At 36.9% G+C, this 20,185-nt stretch overlaps 1 protein-coding gene across 5 annotated transcripts in view; it reads left to right on the top strand.

Moving 5' to 3' along the window:
- MBTD1 (mbt domain containing 1) overlaps positions 1-20,185 on the top strand; it is a 65,813-nt gene that overhangs the window by 4,572 nt on the left and 41,056 nt on the right. For all 5 annotated transcript variants that reach the window (XM_032428407.1, XM_032428410.1, XM_032428409.1 and 2 more), the window contains exon 3: positions 19,403-19,604. In XM_032428407.1, the coding sequence (XP_032284298.1) occupies positions 19,451-19,604 (154 nt within the window). In that variant the 5' untranslated portion in view covers positions 19,403-19,450. The remainder of the gene's footprint in view (positions 1-19,402; positions 19,605-20,185) is intronic.

Raw genomic sequence — 20,185 nt, 5'->3', positions numbered from 1 at the left:
AATCTGTTTCACTTATTTTTTGTTGTGTTAACATATTAATAAATGAGCTTATTTGATTGCTCAAACGACATTTGCACTGCAGTCCCAGCTTTAGTATGAATTCTGTTATTTGTGGTAGAGTAGATAGCTGATAATGATCTTAAAGTCCCTCTCAGCTACTGCTTTTCAGACTTAATTTTGATGCGTTCATCTTATTTTTTAATTAGCTTTTCAGGTTCATACTTAAGGATTCATAGCTTTCTTCTGAAGAACTGAAAGCCCGTTCATGTGAATTATTTTATCATACATCCTTCCTATGTGGTACGTGGTGTTTCCTTATTTAGAAGAGAGGGAAACTGAGACCCAAGTATTTGTTACATCCAAAGTCATAAGTGATAGAACCAGAACTTGAACCCAAACAGATAGAAATGTGTATTTCTTATATATCCAAGAAAAGCTTCCTTTTGCTCACAGTTGCTTTAAGCTGTAGAATACTGTTATGTAGAATATTGTACTCTCCTGTCATTCCCTGGGTACTTTTCAGTTTCTTTAAGGGGGTTACTTAGTATATTATTGTTTTCAGTTTCCTCTTGATTGTATCATTGACGTGAATTTATTCTTTCACATGATTTTGTGCAAAACAAAAACCCAGTAATCCCAAATCCTCACCATTTTATCTTCCTCTAATAATAAGCTGAGAAAGAATGAAGGCATTTCTGTTAAGGCCAGTGAATTCACAATGCCAGACTGCTTTTCGTCCTGATGGCAGAATGACGAAAACCAGCAAGAGCTTAAATAGCTCTCTGGCTTCTACTGAGTTCAGTCGTCATAGATCTCTTAATTCCTTTAGTTTTAACTTTGTGAGTTCACCCATACAACCTTCAAATTCAAGGATTTAAGAAACTTCATGACTATAAAACTTGGAAAATTATGTGGGCCACTGCACCCTATTGGTTTGGATAATGGAGAGTTGATTAACTTATGATGAGTTTATTCATATTGACATTATACTGTTATTACTTTGTTGTATATTTATTTGTGCTTGCATTTAGAATCTCAAATATTTTCTGTAAAATTTTTCCTAGAAAAGTTTTACCTTTCAAATCCTTTATAGATTTTATAGGGTGGAAGGTTCATCAGGCTGGTAATTACAGTAGGGAAATGAAATTTTACTGTGATTTGTGACTCTTCCTTACATTTTGTCACTATAAAAACCTTTTTGTTTTATTTTTGCACTACAGAAGTATTACACATTTGCTGTTTAAAAAAGGAAAATGAAAACCATAGAAAGTTAAAATCATCTCCCATTCCATTGTCAACCTGTTAATAGTTAAGTTATTTCTTCTAGGATCTTCCTAAATGCATATACGAACATAGATATATGAATCTGTGCATATACCAGCATACTTTTTTTTTTTTTAAATAAAAAGTGAGCCATGCCATTCCTATTTTAGAATTTATTTTTTTCACTCAGTATCTTACCTATTACTAATCATTCCCTTACTGGTGGTTAGATTGCCTCCAGGTTCTATTACATTATTGCTTTAAGAAACATTTTTCCATATAGATTTTTGTGTCCTATGAGTATTTCTGAAGGACAGATTCCAAAAAGTGGAACTACATTGTCAAAAGGCATACTTTTTTTTTTTTTTTTTTTTAAGATTTCACAAATAATGTCAAATTGCATTCCAAAAAGATGGCCTAGGTTTTCCTTCCTATCAAGGATACATCAGGGCTGTTTCACACATATATTTGCCATGCCAAATATCATCAGTCTCTCCATTTTTATCAGCTTAATGAATTTTAAGAAGGTAATTTATGCTTTGAGGAAATTGACCTTATTTTTATAAGAATAATACATGTACTTGGTAGTACAATGTTAAACAATGGTAAAAGTGCCCCCCAAACAGGATCCTTTACAGCAGTCTCTTTCTCTTCCCCATACAGCTCTTCTGAAACAAGTGCTTATAATTCTTTTGGCTTTTTCATCTAGAGTCTATCTCCATAATTCTAAATATTAGGCATACATCACTCAGTGTGTGAATCCTACACTAAGTGTAGATAGATATTTTGATTTCCTCTATGGTCTATATATGTCCATACGAAATATGTCCAAATATTAGGTGAGGTTTCTACTCCTCAAGATTTTAAATAGTCACTTAACATGATCTTTCAGTTGTTGTTTTTTTTTTTTTTTAACGATTTTATTTATTTGACAGAGCACAAGCAGGGGGAGCGGCCGGGAGAGGGAGAAGCAGACTCCCTGCTGAGCAGGGAGCCTGACGTGGGACTCGATCCCAGGACCCTGGGATCATGACCTGAGCTGAAGGCAGACACTTAACTGACTGAGCCACCCAGGCACCTCTGATTTTTCAGTTTTGTGATTGAAGAGCAAAGTGTTCAAAAAGCACATTATTTGAAATAGTTTTATTTGACCCTTATTACTTCTGCTTACAGAAGTTAGCTGACAGAACAATAATTAAGAAAGGGGGAAAAAGAGGTTAAAATTTAACATAGGTCTAAGATTATTTTCTTGATTCATATTGCTAGTGTTTATTTTAGCTGTATGACCTTGGGCAAGTTGCTTAGCCTATTTGAGCCTCTGCTTCCTCATCTGTAAAATGGGAGTAATAATAGTCGTGAGGATTTAACTGCATTACTACACATTAAGTGCTTAGAATGTGCTTAGCACATACTGAGCATCCTGTAAATATTAGTTGTATTATCATAAGAGACCTTTTACAAATCACTAGCAAAAATAGTCCAGTAAGACATTATTATGAAATTTATGAATAAACTCTCAGGGCAGAATGTGTTTCTGAACCAAATTAGATGAAAATGAAGAAGAATTACTCTGGAAAACTGTTAAATGATACAAAAAGTGAATCTAATAATGGTAGATAAAGTGTTTCGAAAAATGGCAAAACCAATATTTCTAAGATAGTAGTACTTCAGTATGTATGTGTAGACTTCCAGTTTTGGAAAAAGTGTCAGCAGCCTGATCCAATTTCCCCACCTACCTTTCTCTAAACCTATAAAGCCAACAGAGAGCACATATCCATCACACATCACCCATGCCTTCAGCATTATTAGGAACATTACCACAACCTTCAAATTACCTCTAAGTAGAGAAATAAATCCGATTCCAGCAGCTCCTTCTGCCCAATCCTGTGGATGTGAAGAGAGAGAGAAGGCTAAACAGGTTCACTGATAAGAGTTTAGGGCCATGGGAGACTTAGATGAAGCACAGAATATCCCTTCCAGAAAGAGAATCACCACTAAGTTCCAAAGTACTGAACATAGGTTTGAAACTTGGTAGTTTGCAGCTTTGGCCACAGAGAAGAGCTTGAAAGTAAGCAGTGCCAGAATTGGTAACTTAAGTTAGAAGCAGTGCTTCATAGGGAAGGGGTGGAGACATGGCAGTGAGGAGAAAGAAGGAGGAGGAGAAATTAATACTCTTCCAAAAAAGAAAGAGAAAGTAAACTTAGGAGTGTTCTTGAACCAGGAACTCTTGACCAGGAAATGAATAGAAATAGGAAAGAATGGACTACATGTAGACAGAACTACTATAGGAAAAAATGTGAATCAGAACATTCAACTGGTGAAAATCTTCCCTTCCCCCACCCAAAAAACATAAGGTGGAAGAAAATTGACACAACACTCAAAATGAAATAAAACGTCCTCAAACCAGTGTTTGGGGATATGAAGAAAAAGCCTTGAATCAGAAATATAAAACTAAGAGTGGAATAAAATCAGAGTAGATTAAACTCAGAAAAGAGAAGAAAAACATACCAGAAATGAAGAGTAAGTTACAAGGTTCCCACCAAACAGTCGATTCAAATGCAAATATAATAAAAGAATTCAAGAGAAGCAGGAAAACAGTCAAGAGAATGAAAATGAGATTTTTTTTTAATTGACACTTTAAATGGAAGATGGGTCCAAAAAGTCTAATGTGTAGTTGGTGCCTCTCAAGAAGGAAAAAGGATAAAGCCATAATATCCAAGACAACTTCCTGGAAATAAAGATCTAAATGTTCACATCAGAAGTTCATACCAGAAGGTAAACTGCAGGATACATTCTAGTAAAGCTGTAGGACTTTTAAGATACAGAAAAATTCTCCAGGCTTACAGGGCCAGAGAAGTAGACTGATAGCACATTTCTCAAAAGCAACATACAAAGCAAGACAATAGTGGAGCAGCATAAGGAAAGAAAATGCTAACCAAAGATTTTTATATCCAGTCAATTATCTCTCAAGGGTTAAGGCAGTAGAAAAAGATTTAAACATGCCAAGAATTCAGGGACTGCTGTACTCACTAGCCCTTCCTGAGGAAACTGTTGAAGGATAAGCTTCATTTAAAAGAGATGTGTGGGAAATTTTCTGCCAAAAAGATTGACAGTGATTTCATGTATCTATTTGAGCTAAGGTTAAAATCAGGAGTAGGGACATAGGTAGAATAGTACATAAATGGTACAGGTTCTGACAAAGTAGAAAGAGGGCAGCTAAAAAATGTGGGAGGGGAAAGGAAAAGAAAACTTAGATTAAGACTAATGATTATAGGTTAACTATCACAAGGGACTCAAACGATATACCATGAGAAACTGAAAGAAAAGATTAGCTAAGAAAAATGATACGTGGAAATAAAAAAGATTCAAAGGTAAGCATTAGAAAAAAAATACAAACCTTCGAAAACACTGAAATGTTTAAAAGGCCAAAGAAAACCATCATGGAAAATCATGATACACACAGTAATTATAACAAAATAATATGACAGAATTGAAATCAAACCTGCCGGTCACATCAATGAGGATTCTCTCACCAATAAAAAGATTTTCAGATTGGCTCAAAAATCAAAAGCCAATAAACTTATTATATGTCGTAGTTCAATAAAAATAAAAGAAGGAACAAAATCAAAATCCAACTTTACAACATAAGAGTCCCTTAAAACAGTTAAAAAGATGGACAGAGATCAACCAAGCAAATAGAAATAATATGAAAGCAGGATTGGCAATGCTGATACCAAAGTAGAAGTCAAACCAAAAAGCATTAAACAACAAAGGAGGACAGTTTGTAATACTAAAACCCACAACTCACAAAGGTATTAACAGTTATAAATACATGTGCATCAAATGACAGCAATAATCTTTACAAAACAAAAACTGTAAGAAATGGCAGTAATCACTAAAAATTGGACATGGACACACTCGGCACAAGATAGGTGCAGTAGACAGAAAGTAGGAATATAAAAGATCTAAACATAATGAGGCATCTTTAGGTATATCTATCATAGCATCCTAAAAACAATATACTCTCTCAAACACAAAATATTCACAAAAATTGTTCATAGTTAAGAAAACATCAGGTCCCATACAAGAAAACAAAAAGCGAAAGGGCATTTCCACCTTGAAATTTAGAAGCCTCTTATTATATGTTAGCCTTGTACAAGAATGTTCATAACGACTTTCTTCAAAGTAGTCAAATCTGGATGGAGAATGGATAAACAGATATATTGTTGAAGTGCAATATTAGCGGGCACCTGGGTGGCTCAGTCAGTTAAGCGTCTGCCTTTGGCTCAGGTCATGATCTCAGGGTCCTGGGGTCGAGTCCTGCATCGGGCTCCTTGCTCAGCAGGGAGCCTCCTTCTCCCTCTGCCTGCCACTCCCCCTGCTTGTGTGTGCACACATGTGCTCTCTCTCTGACAAATAAAATCTTTAAAAAAAAAAAAATGCAATATTAGCAGTAAAAAGCAATGAACCATTCATACGTATAGTAGTATGGATAAATCTCAAAAATACTATGCTGAGTGAGCTAAATTAGATGTCAAAATGTCCATAGCGTTTTATTCCGTTTAAATAAATACATGCAAAATACATGCAAAATTAACCCCTAGTACTAGAACTTCTGGGGGAGGAGGAGGATTGAATGGGAAAGGACATGAGGGTGCTTTCTGGAATGACAGATAATTTCTGCATCTTGATAAACATTCAAAATTATGCCTCAATTAAAAAAACTCTTGGGTAAAGGGGGAATGTAAACAAATTACAGAGTTCCTAAAAAATTATGATAATGAAAATACTACATATAAGAATCTGTGGAATACATTGAAGGCAATGAGCAGAGGAAAATTCATAGTCCTAAATATTTATTTGTTAAAGAATAAAATTCAAGTAAATTTTTAAAATCTTACTGACTTTATTCAGTCATCGATAAATTGTGTAGCATCCAATCTAGCAGATAGAAAGGCGCTCCGTCCGAATTGCTTTACAAAGCAAGAGATTTTTATAGACCAAAGTGGGTGGGAACAAGGAAGTTACACTGGGCATTTGCTGGTTGGTTAAAGCTGGGTTCCTTTTGTTACTGGAGCAAAGGGAAGTCTTAGATCTGGGTCAGGCAGTGTATGCTGTGCGGGCACTCACTGATGATTTACCTAGGCCTGCCTTTTCAGGGAGAGGGGAATATAGAAACTTCGATCCTAAATCTTGGTTTGCTGAGGTGGCTTAGCCTGAGCAACTCCATCTTGGACCTAATCTGGTTACTTTATCACAGTTAAAAAAAAAAAAAGAATGAAAATAATTCCCAAATCAGAAATGAAAAAAGAACAACAAAGTAAGCCAAAGGGGGAAAAAAAAAACACCCACAAAAAATTAAAGATGAAAGTAGAAATTAATGAGTTAACAGAAAAACTATACACCAAATTGATGATTCAATCCTGGACCTTTAGGGGAAATTCACAAAATAGATAAGCCACTGGCTAGTTTAATCAAGGAGGAAAAGAAAAAGCACAAAATACACAAAATAGATGACAAGGGGAAAAGAACTTGATACAGAAGAAATTGAGAAAATCTTATGCAACCATTTTACACACTTCTATGCAAATAAATTTGAAAACCTAGATGAAGTGGATTCTTAGGAAAATACAGTTTAAGAAAACCTCATTAGAGATTTTTAAAAAACGGGTGCTAGGGTAGCTCAGCCAGTTAAGTGTCCCAAGTCTTGATCTCGGCTCAGGTCTTGATCTCAGAGTTGTGAGTTCAGGTCCCACTTTGGGCTCCACACCCAGCTTTAAAAAAGGGGGGGAGTGGGTATCTAGATGGCTCAGTCAGTTAAGTGTCGGAGTTTTAATTTTCCGCTCATATCATGATCTCAGGGTCAAGAGATCAAGCCCCATGTCAGGCTCCATGCTGGCATGGATCCTGCCTAAGATTCTCTCCCTCTGCCCCACCTCCCACCCTCTGCTCTCCCTCTCAAAAAATAAAAATAAATAAAAATTTTTAAAAACTTTTTTAACTTAATAGAAGAAACAAATTTATCAAGGAGCTATCCCACAAAACACCAAACCTATGTGATTTCACAAGGGAATTCTACAAAACCTTTAGAGCCCATACATTCCCAACACTACATAAATTACTTCAGAACATAGAAAATGCAGAAGAACTTTCCAATTTTTTTTACAAACTTTCTAATTTTACAAAGCAAGAGTAATACCAATTTCTAAACCTGTTAAAGGTGGTGCAAAAAATGAAAATTACAGATATTTATGAATATCAGTGCAAAATCCTAAATATTGTGCAATCTTTAACACTGCATTAAGAAAATACATCATGATGAAGTGAGATTTATAGTAGGAATACAAAGATGATTCAGTATTTGGAACTCTTTTGATACAGTTCACCATATTAATGGGTCTAAGGAGAAAAATCATATTCTCTTTATAGATGCTGAAAAAGTCTGTGGCAGAATTCAGCACCTATTCCTAACTTTAAAGTTTTAAGAAAACAGGAATTGATAGATCCTTAATATGATTTTCATAAATACAGATAAGCATACATGCATACATACGCCTAAATCCTAAGGCCAGCATCTTAAGATAGACAGTAAAATCATAAACAAAATAAAGATGTGCATTGTCTCTGGTATATAACATTGTACTGCAAATAAGAAGTACAGAAAGGAAAGAGAAAACAATTGTAGGCATAGTAATGGGAAAAGAAAAAAAGTTTGTTTGCAGATGACATGATAGTTCATCTGGAAAGCCCCAGAAAATCAATGACAAAACTATTTCAAAGTAATTTAGCAAGACTGAAGGATATAAAATAAATCTTCATGTATTCAGTAACCAATTATACAATATAACAAGAAGGAAGATTGCATTTACAAAGCAACAAAAAGTAAGATACTTAAATTTCTAAGAATTTGGTTTTAACAAAAATCTACATAAAGCAAACTATAAAACGTTTCTTAAAGACACAAGGTATAACTAAACAATTGGAAAAACATCCCTTGTTTTTGGTTAAGAACTCTCAACCTTGTGATGTCACTTTCTTCCTGAGTTAATAAATTTAATGAGATCCTAATAATACCAACAGTTTTTGGTATAGAGCTATACTAGTTAATACTGGAATTCATTTGGAAAAATAAACATGTAAGAATATCAAAACATTGAGGGGGGGAAGATCTTTGAGTGGAGTATAGCCCTACCAAATATCAGAATATATTAGGGAGGCTTTATAATTTGAAAAGCAAGATATTGGCACATGAATAGACCAATAAAATACTATAAAGTCCAGATATGGACACAGCTACATACAGAAACCTAATGCTTTATTAAAGTGGTATTTCAAATCACTAAAACAAAAGGGACATTTTAATAACAGGTGTTGGCACCATTAGATAGCCACTTAGGAAAAGATATTAGGTCATTTCTTCACACCATGCGTAAGAATAAACTCCAAATGGATCAGAGGTCTAAATATTAAAAAATGCACAAATAACAAAATAGGGGTGAACTTTCCTATACAGTGGTCATAAGGAAAAGTTTTGAGTCAAAATCAAGTTTAAAAAAATACTGATAAATTTTACTGCAGTTAAAAAATTTTTAATTTCATGACAACTTTATAAGCAAAAGCAAAATTTGCCATATTTTACAAAGGGTAAATTCCTAAATACACAGAACTTTGAAAAAAACATCTAAGAGACTAAAAACCCTAAAGAAAAAAGGGCAAAAGAACACACATCGCATAGACATACAAAAGAAGATACAAAAATGGCTCTGTGTAAAACAATACTGAGCACATCTTGGTTTTTAATACCAGTCCTCACTGAAAAGAATGAGAGCTCCTTGGGGAAATAGTTGAACAGTGTAGGTACAAAATGATCCTGGAATATCTTGATATGCTAGAAAGTAAGTCAATACTTAATAAATATTGATGGGAGCATGTCAGAGGGATTCAGGAGCCAGTTTGAGGGAATCCAGGTAGCTGAATATGGGATAATTTGAGCCCCAAAATAATTGAGGACAGTAATGGATTATAAACCATTGGGGTAAAAAAGAGGCGAGAATTCATGCTGATGATAAAGGTAGATAGGTAAATATATAAGGAGGATGATGGAAGAATTTTGTGCTGACTGGTAAAAGAGTACTAGAATCACCAAGTCATTTTGTAGCCATCATAATGTTTGGTTTGGCAGGAGTTACTGGATGCTAACTTTAGGGATGGGGTGGAGCGAGATTTCAATGAAAAACAGTATTTGCATGTTTTAAAATATGTCTGTAAGATTGCTTATTAGTTGCAAGGAGAAATACAGTAAGTGTACAGTGGAAAACGCCTTGAAAGAATGATTAAAATTAACATCAGCAGAGAGGGCCAGATAGGCATCTTACGCCTCTGGATGTAATGTTCTGAGAACGTTATCTCACTTATGTAGTACTATGGGGATATATAACTTGATCCAATGAGGACACATGAGGAGCCTCAAATGAGAAACATATTAAAAAGGTGGGGAGAGGGGCGCCTGGGTGGCTCAGTTGGTTAAGCGACTGCCTTCGGCTCAGGTCATGATCCTGGAGTCCCGGGATCGAGTCCCGCATCGGGCTCCCTGCTCAGCAGGGAGTCTGCTTCTCCCTCTGACCCTCCCCCCTCTCATGCTCTATCTCATTCTCTCTCTCAAATAAATAAATAAAATCTTAAAAAAAAAAAAAAAAAAGGGTGGGGAGAGAGTCTGCATTATTCAGAAGTAATCTTCCAGATTAAAGGAAACTAAGGAGACAAATATGACATGGGATCCTGGACTGAACGAAAGAATGCTGTATAAAGGACATTATTGGGTCCGTTGGACTATGGATGGTAAATTGGGGGAAAGTATCACATTAATGTTAAATTTCCTGAAACTGTTAACTATGCGGTAGTTATGAGAGAAAAATTTTATTTTTAGAAAATGCGTACTGAATTTGGGGTGGACAAAAAGATACGTATGCAACTTACTCTCAAATGGTTTAGCAAAATACCTATATATTTAGAGAGAATAAAACAAGTGAGGCAAAATGTTAATAATTGGCAGATCTGAGTGGAGTACACAGGATTTCATTGTACTGTTTTCCAGCTTTCCTAGAAGTTTGAAGTTCTTTCCAAGTAGAAAGTTTAAAAAAAACGACTACGCTAACATACCATTTTTCATCCGTTATATTGGCAAAAATACTCTCACTGTTGCTCGTGCAAATGCAAAATGGTAAAATTTCTGTGGAGGGAAATTTGGTAGTACCTAACTAAATTACATACACATTCACTTTTCAACCCACGGAATATACTCAGAGTATACCTCAGGCAGTTTTAAATGTATAGGTATACACGCATGCGTAATAAGTTTGTTCATTGAAGCAATATTTGTAATTGCAAAACATTGAAAACTGCTAACTGTCCAAAGGAGATTAATTGAGTAAACACACACAGTGGAGTACTGTACAGCTGAAAAAAGAATGAAGATGTCTATGCACTGAAATGGAATGATTTCCAGGATATATATTTTTTTAAGATTTTTTATTTTTTTATTTATTCATGAGAGAGAGAGAGGCAGAGGGAGAAACAGGAAGGGGCAGGGAGCCCGATGCGGGACTCGATCCCAGGACCCTGGGATCATGACCTGAGCCAAAGGCAGACGCTTAACCATCTGAGCCACTGAGGCGCCCTTCCAGGATGTATTTCTGAATTAATAAAAGCAAAAGACAGAGAAATTTAGTGTGTGGCCTTTTCTGTAAGAAAGAAGAATAAGAAAATAAATATACCTATTTACCTTTTCAAAATAGACACACGCAAGAGGGATGAACCAGGTTACCCGCCTGCAAAGGTGGATGGTGAGGCAGGGGCAGGAAACAACATTTTTCCAAGTTGTAACTTTTTATATAGTTCTTTATGTTTGGAAGCAGGGCAGTTTTTTAGATAGGCCCCAGAAATGGAATTAACTCAGTAAGGATGGCAGGGAAGACTAAAAACCAAACTCAGCTTGTTTCAAATCAATAATATAACCACATTGAAGGAGAAATAAATAATCCAGGTAACTCTTAAACTCAATACTCTGACCTTCAGTTTAGGGAGATGGGACTACAAAGAAATTCTGGACTCCTCTAAGTTTGGTTTTTGTAGCAGTATGGTTGTAATGCTTCTGCAACTATTTAAATGTATAGAAGGATTGGGCAAATGAGTATGTGTAATTTGTGTGGAAGCCATGGTTTTCACTGTGGAAGAAGAAAGCTCCAAATACAGATGTGGGAAGATAAGGAAAAACCCTAAAGGATGGATTGGAATTGGAGTTAAAAGTGTGAACTCATGATTTTCTAAGATACATGTGTGTATACATATGACATGTCACATGCATGTATGGAATGCCACATCTTTATTTCTGATAGCCCCCACTAAAAGAAACTAGGGCTCTTAGGAAGAAATGGTTGATTCTAGGGTTGGGACAGGAAAATGAGTATAAGATAAGCCTGGAGTATCTTGGTATGCCAGAAAGTAAGGAATTGCTCAGACAGTAGTAAGAGGCTTGTCACAGTGACACGAGTCAGCTTGATGGGGCTCCCACTGGCTAAATCTGGAACAGTTGGAGTTCCCAGATAACTAAGGACTCTAATGAATTTATAAGCCACTGAAAAGTAGGAGGAATCCATGGGTGGATACCCATAATACGAGAAAAAAGAGGGATCTTCCCTACAGAAGAATGCCAAATGAGAATATGGAAGAAATTCTGGGGCTGGAAAATCCTAGTTTCAGATTGAGCAAGATCCTCATTGGATGCCAAATCTAGAGTGAAATTTTGATGAACAGAATATTTGCATGGTCTTTAAGTATCTCTCCGTAGATTGCTTATTAAAAGAGGGAAAATAGTAAGACTACAACGGAGAACCAGACCACACCTAGACCAGGCCTTCAAACTTCTCATCACCGATAAGAGGCAGGTGGAAATCACATAATATGAATTTGCTACCCTGAGAGACAGCATCAGTAGTATTTCAACTGGAGATACACAACATGAGAGAAAACCTCACATAAACCCAAAAGGAGGAAATCTATGCAGAAGAATTCCAAATTATTTGTGTGGATGCACAGCTGTCAAGGAGAGGGAGCATAACTCCCCACTTCGTAAGTGTGGACTTCACAAAGTCACTTCCGAAAAGTACAGTATGGAGAGGGGCTAGGAGTGATTTTGTTATAGAGAAAAACCTGAAAAATACTGCTTCAGGTAGAGGTGATCAAGGTCAATCCCAACAGTGGTAAGTTACGTTAGTACTGTGTTTCCTTGTATGATTTGATACAAAGGGTACTTCGCAGTACCGCTGACCTTTTTTCCAAAAACAGCCCCAGTCTGGTCCTGAGGGAATTAAGAGACAAATCCCAGTAGAGGATCATTCAACAAAATACCTGACCCAGGTACTCCTCAAAGGTGTCAAGGTCATCAAAAACCAGGAAAACCTGGGAAATTGTCACAGCCAAGAGGAGCTTTAGGGGACACAACAACTAAATGTAATGTGGGACCTTGGAATGGAAATACATTAAGTAAAAATGAAGGAAATGCAAAAACAGTTTGCATTTTCTAAAGTTTTATATAAATGGAGTCATACAGCATGTGCTCTTGTCTGGTTTTTTAAACTCAGTGTAATTATTTTGAGACTTACCCATGTTGTGTGTATCAACTCATTCCTTTTTATTGCTGAGCCTCAATATGGAATCACTGTGGATATGGCATAATTTGTTCATTCACCTGTTAATATTTGGGTTGTTTCCATTTTTGAGCTAGTACGACCATTCATGTATGTGTGTGTACACACACACACACACACATCTTTGTGTGGATGTGTCTTTTCATTTTAGGTAAATAGGAATGGAATGGGTTGATACGTGGTGTATATTTAACATTTTAACAAACTGTCTTTTTTACAAAATGCTTTTACCTTCCCATCTGCAGTGTTTGAGAGTTCCATTTGCTACATAGACTGTAGAGGGTTGGTGTTTTTGGGTTTTTTTTGTTTTTTTAATTTGGGGCAATCTAATAGATGTATGAGTGTCTCATGGTTTTAATTTGCATTTTCCTAATGACCAGTGCTGTTGAGCATCTTTTCATGTCCTTATTTGCCATCCATATATCTCTGAATTGTTTGTTGAGATATTGTGCCTGTTTTTTAATTGGACTGTTCCAGTTATTGAGTTTTGGTATGTCCTAGGTACCAATCCTTTATCAGATACGTGATTTGCAAATATTGTTCTCCAGTCTGTGTCTAGTCTTACTCTCTTAATAGTACCTTCCAAGGACCAGTTTTTAATTTTGATAAAGTCCAACTTAGTATTTTTCATTTATGGATCATATTTCTGATGTCCTACATCCAAAAATTTTATGCCTACAAGGTCATGAAGATTTTCTCCTATTTTTTTTTTTTTAGAAGTTTTATAGTTTGAGTTCTTAGGTTTAGGTCTGTGATCCATTTTGAGTTAATTTTTGTAGATGAGGTGAAGTATAGATCAGAATTGGGTTTTCTTTTGGTTTTTTTTTTTTAATTTGGTAATCTATTTGATCCAGCACCTTTTGTTGAAAAGACTATCTTTTTTTCCACTGAATTAACCTTTTCTTTTTTTTCTTTTTTCTTTATAATTTTTTTATTTGGATGTAGTTGACACATTGTTACATTGGTTTCAGGTGTACAACATTGAGATTATGTTGCCTCTTCTGTTTTTAAATTTCAAGATCTTGTTCCCTGATGGTATCCTATTCTTATGTCTCTGAAGAGTTAATTTCATTTTTTTCTTAAAAGATTTTTTTTTTAATTTATTTATGAGAGAGAGAGCACATGAGCAGGGGAGAGGGGCAGAGGGCAAAGCCGACTACCCATGGAGCAGGGAGCCCGATGGAGGGTCAATCCCAGGACCCCAGGATCATGACCTGAGCCAAAGGCAGACATTCAACCAACTGAGACACCCAGGTGCCCCATTAATTTCGTTTTTGAAGGTTTTTTTGTTTGTTTTTTCTCCCTACATTGCTTCTCTTTCCTTACAGATTTTTTTTCCTGAAGATTTGTTTTGGTCTTTCACATTCTCAGAAGCCTTTCTTTTTTGTTGTTTTAAGATTTTATTTATTCATTTGAGAGAGTGAGTGAGAGAGAGAGCCCACAAGAGAGCCCAACCAACTGAGCCACCCAGGCGCCCCTCAGAGGCCTTTTTTAAATGATTGGTGATCCTTACCTATCTGTCACGAAGCCACTGATTGGACTGAATGAGCCTGAGGTTGGACTTTTTGATGAGTGAGATTCACTGTGTGATTGGTCCCTTTTTAAATCTTCTCCCTAGTGTTTTGCACTGGTACTATGATCTGTTGAAATGTGGCTTTCTGGGGCGCCTGGGTGGCTCAGTCGTTAAGCGTCTGCCTTCAGCTCAGGTCATGATCCCGGGGTCCTGGGATCGAGCCCCGTGCCGGGCTCCCTGCTTGGCGGGAAGCCTGCTTCTCCCTCTCCCACTCCCCCTGCTTGTGTTCCCTCTCTCGCTGTGTCTCTCTCTGTCAAAAAATAAATAAAATCTTAAAAAAAAAAAACAAACTGTGGTTTTCTTTTTCTTGTGTTTAATATATGTGGTAGTTTTGTCTGAATTTGTTTTCAGTGTTTTTGTAGAATTCTTATCCAGTCTCTCATTCAGCATTTCCATATTCTCTCCTTTGAGAATTCATATTAGACATTTATTAGATCTTTACATGTTGTATTCTCTTAACCTTTTTTCTATGTTTCTGTTTTTCTTTGCTGTGTTTTGGGTATTTTCTTAATGTTTATCTTCCATTTCCCCATTTCTTTTTTAGCCATGTCTAATCTGCAATTCAGCCCATCCATTGAGGTGTTTTGGTGGTGGGTGTTTTTTTTCATTACAGCAGTTATATATTTTTTTAAGATTTTATTTATTTATTTGACAAAGATAGAGGACACAAGTAGGCAGAGCAGCAGGCAGAGTGAGAGGGAGAAGCAGGCTCCAAAAGGAGCCTGACATGGGGCTCGATCCCAGGACCCTGGGATCATGACCTGAGCCGAAGGCAGACGCTTAACCGACTGAGCCACCCAGGTGCCCCAGAGCAGTTACATTTTTCATTTACAGAAGTTACATTTGGTTCTTGTCAGGTCTGCCTGGTTGCTTTTTATTCCTTTGTTCATTTTTTAATAATACTTTTCTTTTTTTGAGATTTATTTCAGAGAGAGAAAAGAGCATGCATATACATGTCTGTGTGCGGGAAGGGGGGTGGCACAGAGGGAGAGGAGAATCTCAGGCAGACTCCCTGCTGAGCAAGGAACCCAATGCAGGTCTCAGTCCCACAACCATGAGATCAAGAGTGAGCCACCCAAATGCCCCTTTTTATTCTTAAACAGTTCTTGGGGGCGCCTGGGTGGCTCAGTTGGTTAAGCATCTGCCTTCGGCTCAGGTCATGATCCCAGGGCCCTGGGATCGAGCCCCACATCGGGCTCCCTGCTCAGGCAGGAGTCTGTTTCTCCCTTTCCCTCTCCCTGCTGCTCCCCCTGCTTGTGCTCTCTCTCTCTCTGTCAAATAAAAATAAATAAAATCTTAAAAAAAAAAAGCACTTCGGTGGCCCAGTCGGTTGGGCATCTGCCTTCGGCTTAGGTCATGATCCTAGGGTCCTGGGATCGAGCCCCGCATTGGGCTCCCTGCTCCACAGAGAGCCTGCTTCTCCCTCTGCCTGCCCTCCCCCTGCTTGTGCTCTCTGTCTCTCTGTCAAATAAATAAATAAAATCTTTTTTTTTTTTTTTTTTTTTAGATTTTATTTATTTGACAGCGAGAGAGGGAACAGAAGCAGGGGGCATGGGAGAGGGAGAAGCAGGCTTCCCGCTGAGCAGGGAGCCCGATGCAGAGCTCGATCCCAGGACCCTGGGATCATGACCTGAGCTGAAGGCAGACGCTTAAACAACTGAGCCACCCAGGCACCCCTAAATAAATAAAATCTTAAAAAAAAAAAAAATCCCAGAGTAGCCTCTCCACCCAGAGCATGGGCAGGAAGAGCTCACTTGTAGGTCCTCTTTTGCATGTAGTCAGATTTTTTTTCCTACCGACCCTTTCATTGAAGTTGCAGCCCCCTTAGGGATTTTGGTCTGATGCAGGGGTTTCCAATTAAGTTCCCCTGCAGTAAATGCTAAGTTTAGCATAGAATAAGTTGATTACAGCTCATATGCATAGTTCATTAGTATTCTGTCATAATCTAAGAAAAAAATACTGACGGAACACCATTTCCCAAGTAGAATATAGCTTCCCAGCTAGTGTGTCTTGGATTTGTCAAGATAATTCATCCCTGCAATACTTGGGATAGTCAGAGGCCTCAGACTGAGTGCATTCAGGGGCTTATAACCCTTGTGTTGTATAGATGATCATTTTCTGTGTGTGCTGGAACTATGGAAAAGGTTAGCATTTCTCTAGATCATTAGTCCTTGAAGATGCTTTGGAAAATACTGCATACTATATATCCCTCTTAAATTATCATAATGTTAATAAGTATATTGAAGGTTTAAAGAGGCCTTGAAATAAGGAAAAATTTCCAAATGTATTTGACCATAATACTTTTTTTTTTTTAATGTTAAAAAGCCTGTGATGTTGAAACCAGGATGTTCGTTATCATTGATCCCCTGAAATTGCAGGGTTATATTCACTGATAAGTAGAGTCCAAATAAGATATTCTGCACTGACATTTAAGGATCAATAAATATGCGTTAGCTGCTAACCGAGCTGGCTGTAAAGTGAACAAGCTTATATGAAAACTATGGGTATAAAAGATCATCTCTGCATGGACGTGGGCTGTATGAATCTACTAGAACTTAAAATTCTAGCCAGTGTTTATTAAGTGTGCATTCCAGACACTGTGATAAATATTTCATAATGTCTTTCCGTTGCCCTGAGGAAAAAAGAATGTATCACTTCTTTACCTTGGCCTTCAAGGGTCCTCATGATGTGGCCTCTGTATCCTCCTCCGACCCCATCTCGTACACCTCTCACACTGGGCACCAGCCACACTGGCCTTTCAGTTTGCCAAGTATATTCCAGGCTGAAGGCCTTTGTCTTGTTCTTTGCTTTGCCTAGAACATCCCAGGACCAGATACTCAATTGGCTGCCCTCTCTGGCGTCGGGGTCTTATCTCACCAAAGCCTTTCCTCACCCCTGAATCTTAGCTGACTACTCCTGCCTCAGTTTGACCCTGCCTTCCCGTGGCCTTGCTTGGATTCCTCCTGCCAGTAGGCTGGTAACCTTTGTGAGAAGCATGAATTTTGTCTGCTCTGTACCCTGCTTTATCTTTAGCCTCTGCTACTGTGAGACACACAAATGCTTGATAAATAGTTGAATGTTGAATGAATAAGAGAAGCAGCTCATAACTTGTTTCACAGCTAAGTTCATAGCTAATGAATGGCAACGCCGAGACTCAAACCTAGGGCTGTCCAAATTCTGTGCTGTTAGCACCACCCTTCACTCAAACAAGGACTATCCCATTCTTTATCACCTTATTAGTTCAAAATGTTGCTAGACTTTCTTTTGACATTGCCTTCAGAATCTTTTTCTTTTGAAATCTGGTGGTAGCAGATTTTGATTCTTTGAATTTAAATACCTGCAAGTTATTCAGAACCAGATCTGTTAAATAAGATGGGTAATCAAGCTAGGGAAAACTATTGAGGGAAACGGAATAATTACAAAGTAACCACACACCATACGGTTTTCTTTTTAAAATTGGATCTAAAAGAAGAATACTAGAAGAAGTTGGAGGTTGTAGCAACCACATTGTAGCAGGCATAGAGCCTCCTAAGGGGCCTTCTTAAAAGAGAGTATTCATTTGGGTATAAAATATTTCCATTGTGTGGATTAAAAGAACCTGATTTTGTCACTTTCATAGTTACACCTGATACATGTGAAAATCAGTTTCCCATTTTAGTACAATGTTCCATACCTGCATACCTGAAAATAATAGCTAGTCTCTCAAACTAAGAGATGCATTTGCTTGGTTTTATTTTGTCAGGCTTTAGATAACAGATTTCAGCTTTGTTATTGGTCATGGTAGGAAGTTAGACTAGCCAGGAAAGAAATTGTGCATAAAGTGTAAAATGATACCAAAAAATACTAACTGAAGCAAAAGAATAAGGATAGGTGCCAAACTAAAGATTCTTTGGTTGATACTTTTCACTCTAGTTGTAATTCACTGTGTGTGTTTATATCAATTTTTTTGAAGGTTTTTTTTTTGCTCCCTATGTTGCTTTTGTTTCCTTATAGATTATTTTTTCCTGAAGATTTTTTTTCTATTTTCCTATTTTCTTTTTGCTTTCTTCTCATTAAACTTGAAGTTTTGCAGTGTATTTCAGGAAAGGTTGGAGTTGGCAATATTACTTTTTGGGGGTTTGGGTGACTTTGAGAGAGGGCATATCTTTTTGGAGGAGCAAATGTGTGGCATTCACTAAAGATGATAATAGTGTCTTTGTGCTTTTCCTTTGAAAAGAAAATAATGTTTTTAGCTTGAGATACTTGGAGTTTTTTTAACCATTGTTTATGCTAAGGAAAAAAATGAGATAGGGTTACCTATGTACAAATGTTATCTTTTATCATTTTTAAATAGTTAATATCTATAAATTACTTCTAAAATTAAAATCCCCAATTAATCTCTCCAGAGCTCTTAGCAGTGATTTTTAAAAGCATCTATATATTTCCTGGATGCTCTAAATTATTGTAGAAATCTACAGTTTCAGAATTGAAAGGCAAATTGAGAAATCATCTGTTTATGTATATTTCACCACAATTTCAGAAAAAAAATCAGAATCTAATTTAATTTCCTTTTAATAGAGAAATAACCCACCTAGTTTATGGCAAAGCTTAAATTACGTGGTGATCTTCAGATCCCACTCAGTGTTCTTGCTGTCACCGTTGACATTCTTATCAGCTAACATGGTAGCTAATAAATTTGCACCTTGTAGAAAGGAAAGCCTCTGTTTTGAAATAAACATTTCATTACAGAATAAAATTTATCATTTCTGAGGGCTAGATCTTCATTTTTCAAATACCACTTACCATAATTGGAACTAAGTTCCTTTGGGTGGGGGGTGTATCTGTGCTGTGTCATGTATTATTGATTTCTTCTACTTTTAAGACTGAACGTTCTTCACGCTCCGAAAGGAAAAGAAGAGACTCATTCGGGATGTTTGACGGTTATGATAGCTGCAGTGAGGACACGAGTAGCAGCTCCAGCTCTGAGGAGAGTGAAGAAGAAGTTGCTCCTTTACCTTCTAACCTCCCAATTATCAAAAACAATGGACAAGTGTACACATACCCAGATGGTAAATCTGGCATGGGTGAGTATTTACAGCCTTCCGCAGTTACTCAGCTTCATGTTGGAGGTTATGTTTTAGTTCCATTTCTTCTGTCATATCCCTTCCTTAGAATTTTTCAAGGAAAAAAGAAACGCAGTCTGAAATTTAGAGTTGTAGATAAGACCATTAGATTTGTTTGATCTCTTTATTTTGCCTACCCCGTGTTCTGGTGGAGGGCAAGTAGAACAAAATAAAAAAAAAAGCTATTGAGAAACATAATGTTGGACATAAATTCAGTCATTAGATAGTAAATCCCTGTGTAACTGAGTGTGTAGGATCACGGGCTTGTAGAGTTGACGGGCACTTGCAGGGTAAAGTCTCTCTCCTCTACAAAAATTCCTCATGGTTAACACTTGCAGTGATAACGTATCTGTAATTACCAGAATATCCTTTATATTGCACCAAAATTACCCGTGCTCTAAATTTTGTCTTTGGGTCTTAATATTGTCTTTTAAAGGTACACAGAATAATTCTAATCCTTGTTACAATTATCTCCCTTCACACTAGAACACTCTGAGTAACTCTAGTTGCTTCGGTCATTTCTTGTAGTATCACAGTGATTT

Source organism: Phoca vitulina, unplaced genomic scaffold, assembly GCF_004348235.1.
Source record: "Phoca vitulina isolate PV1807 unplaced genomic scaffold, GSC_HSeal_1.0 scaffold40, whole genome shotgun sequence".
Lineage (NCBI taxonomy): Eukaryota > Metazoa > Chordata > Mammalia > Carnivora > Phocidae > Phoca > Phoca vitulina.
The sequence above is the reverse complement of the archived record's forward strand: the minus strand, read 5'-3'. Positions and strand labels throughout refer to the sequence as shown.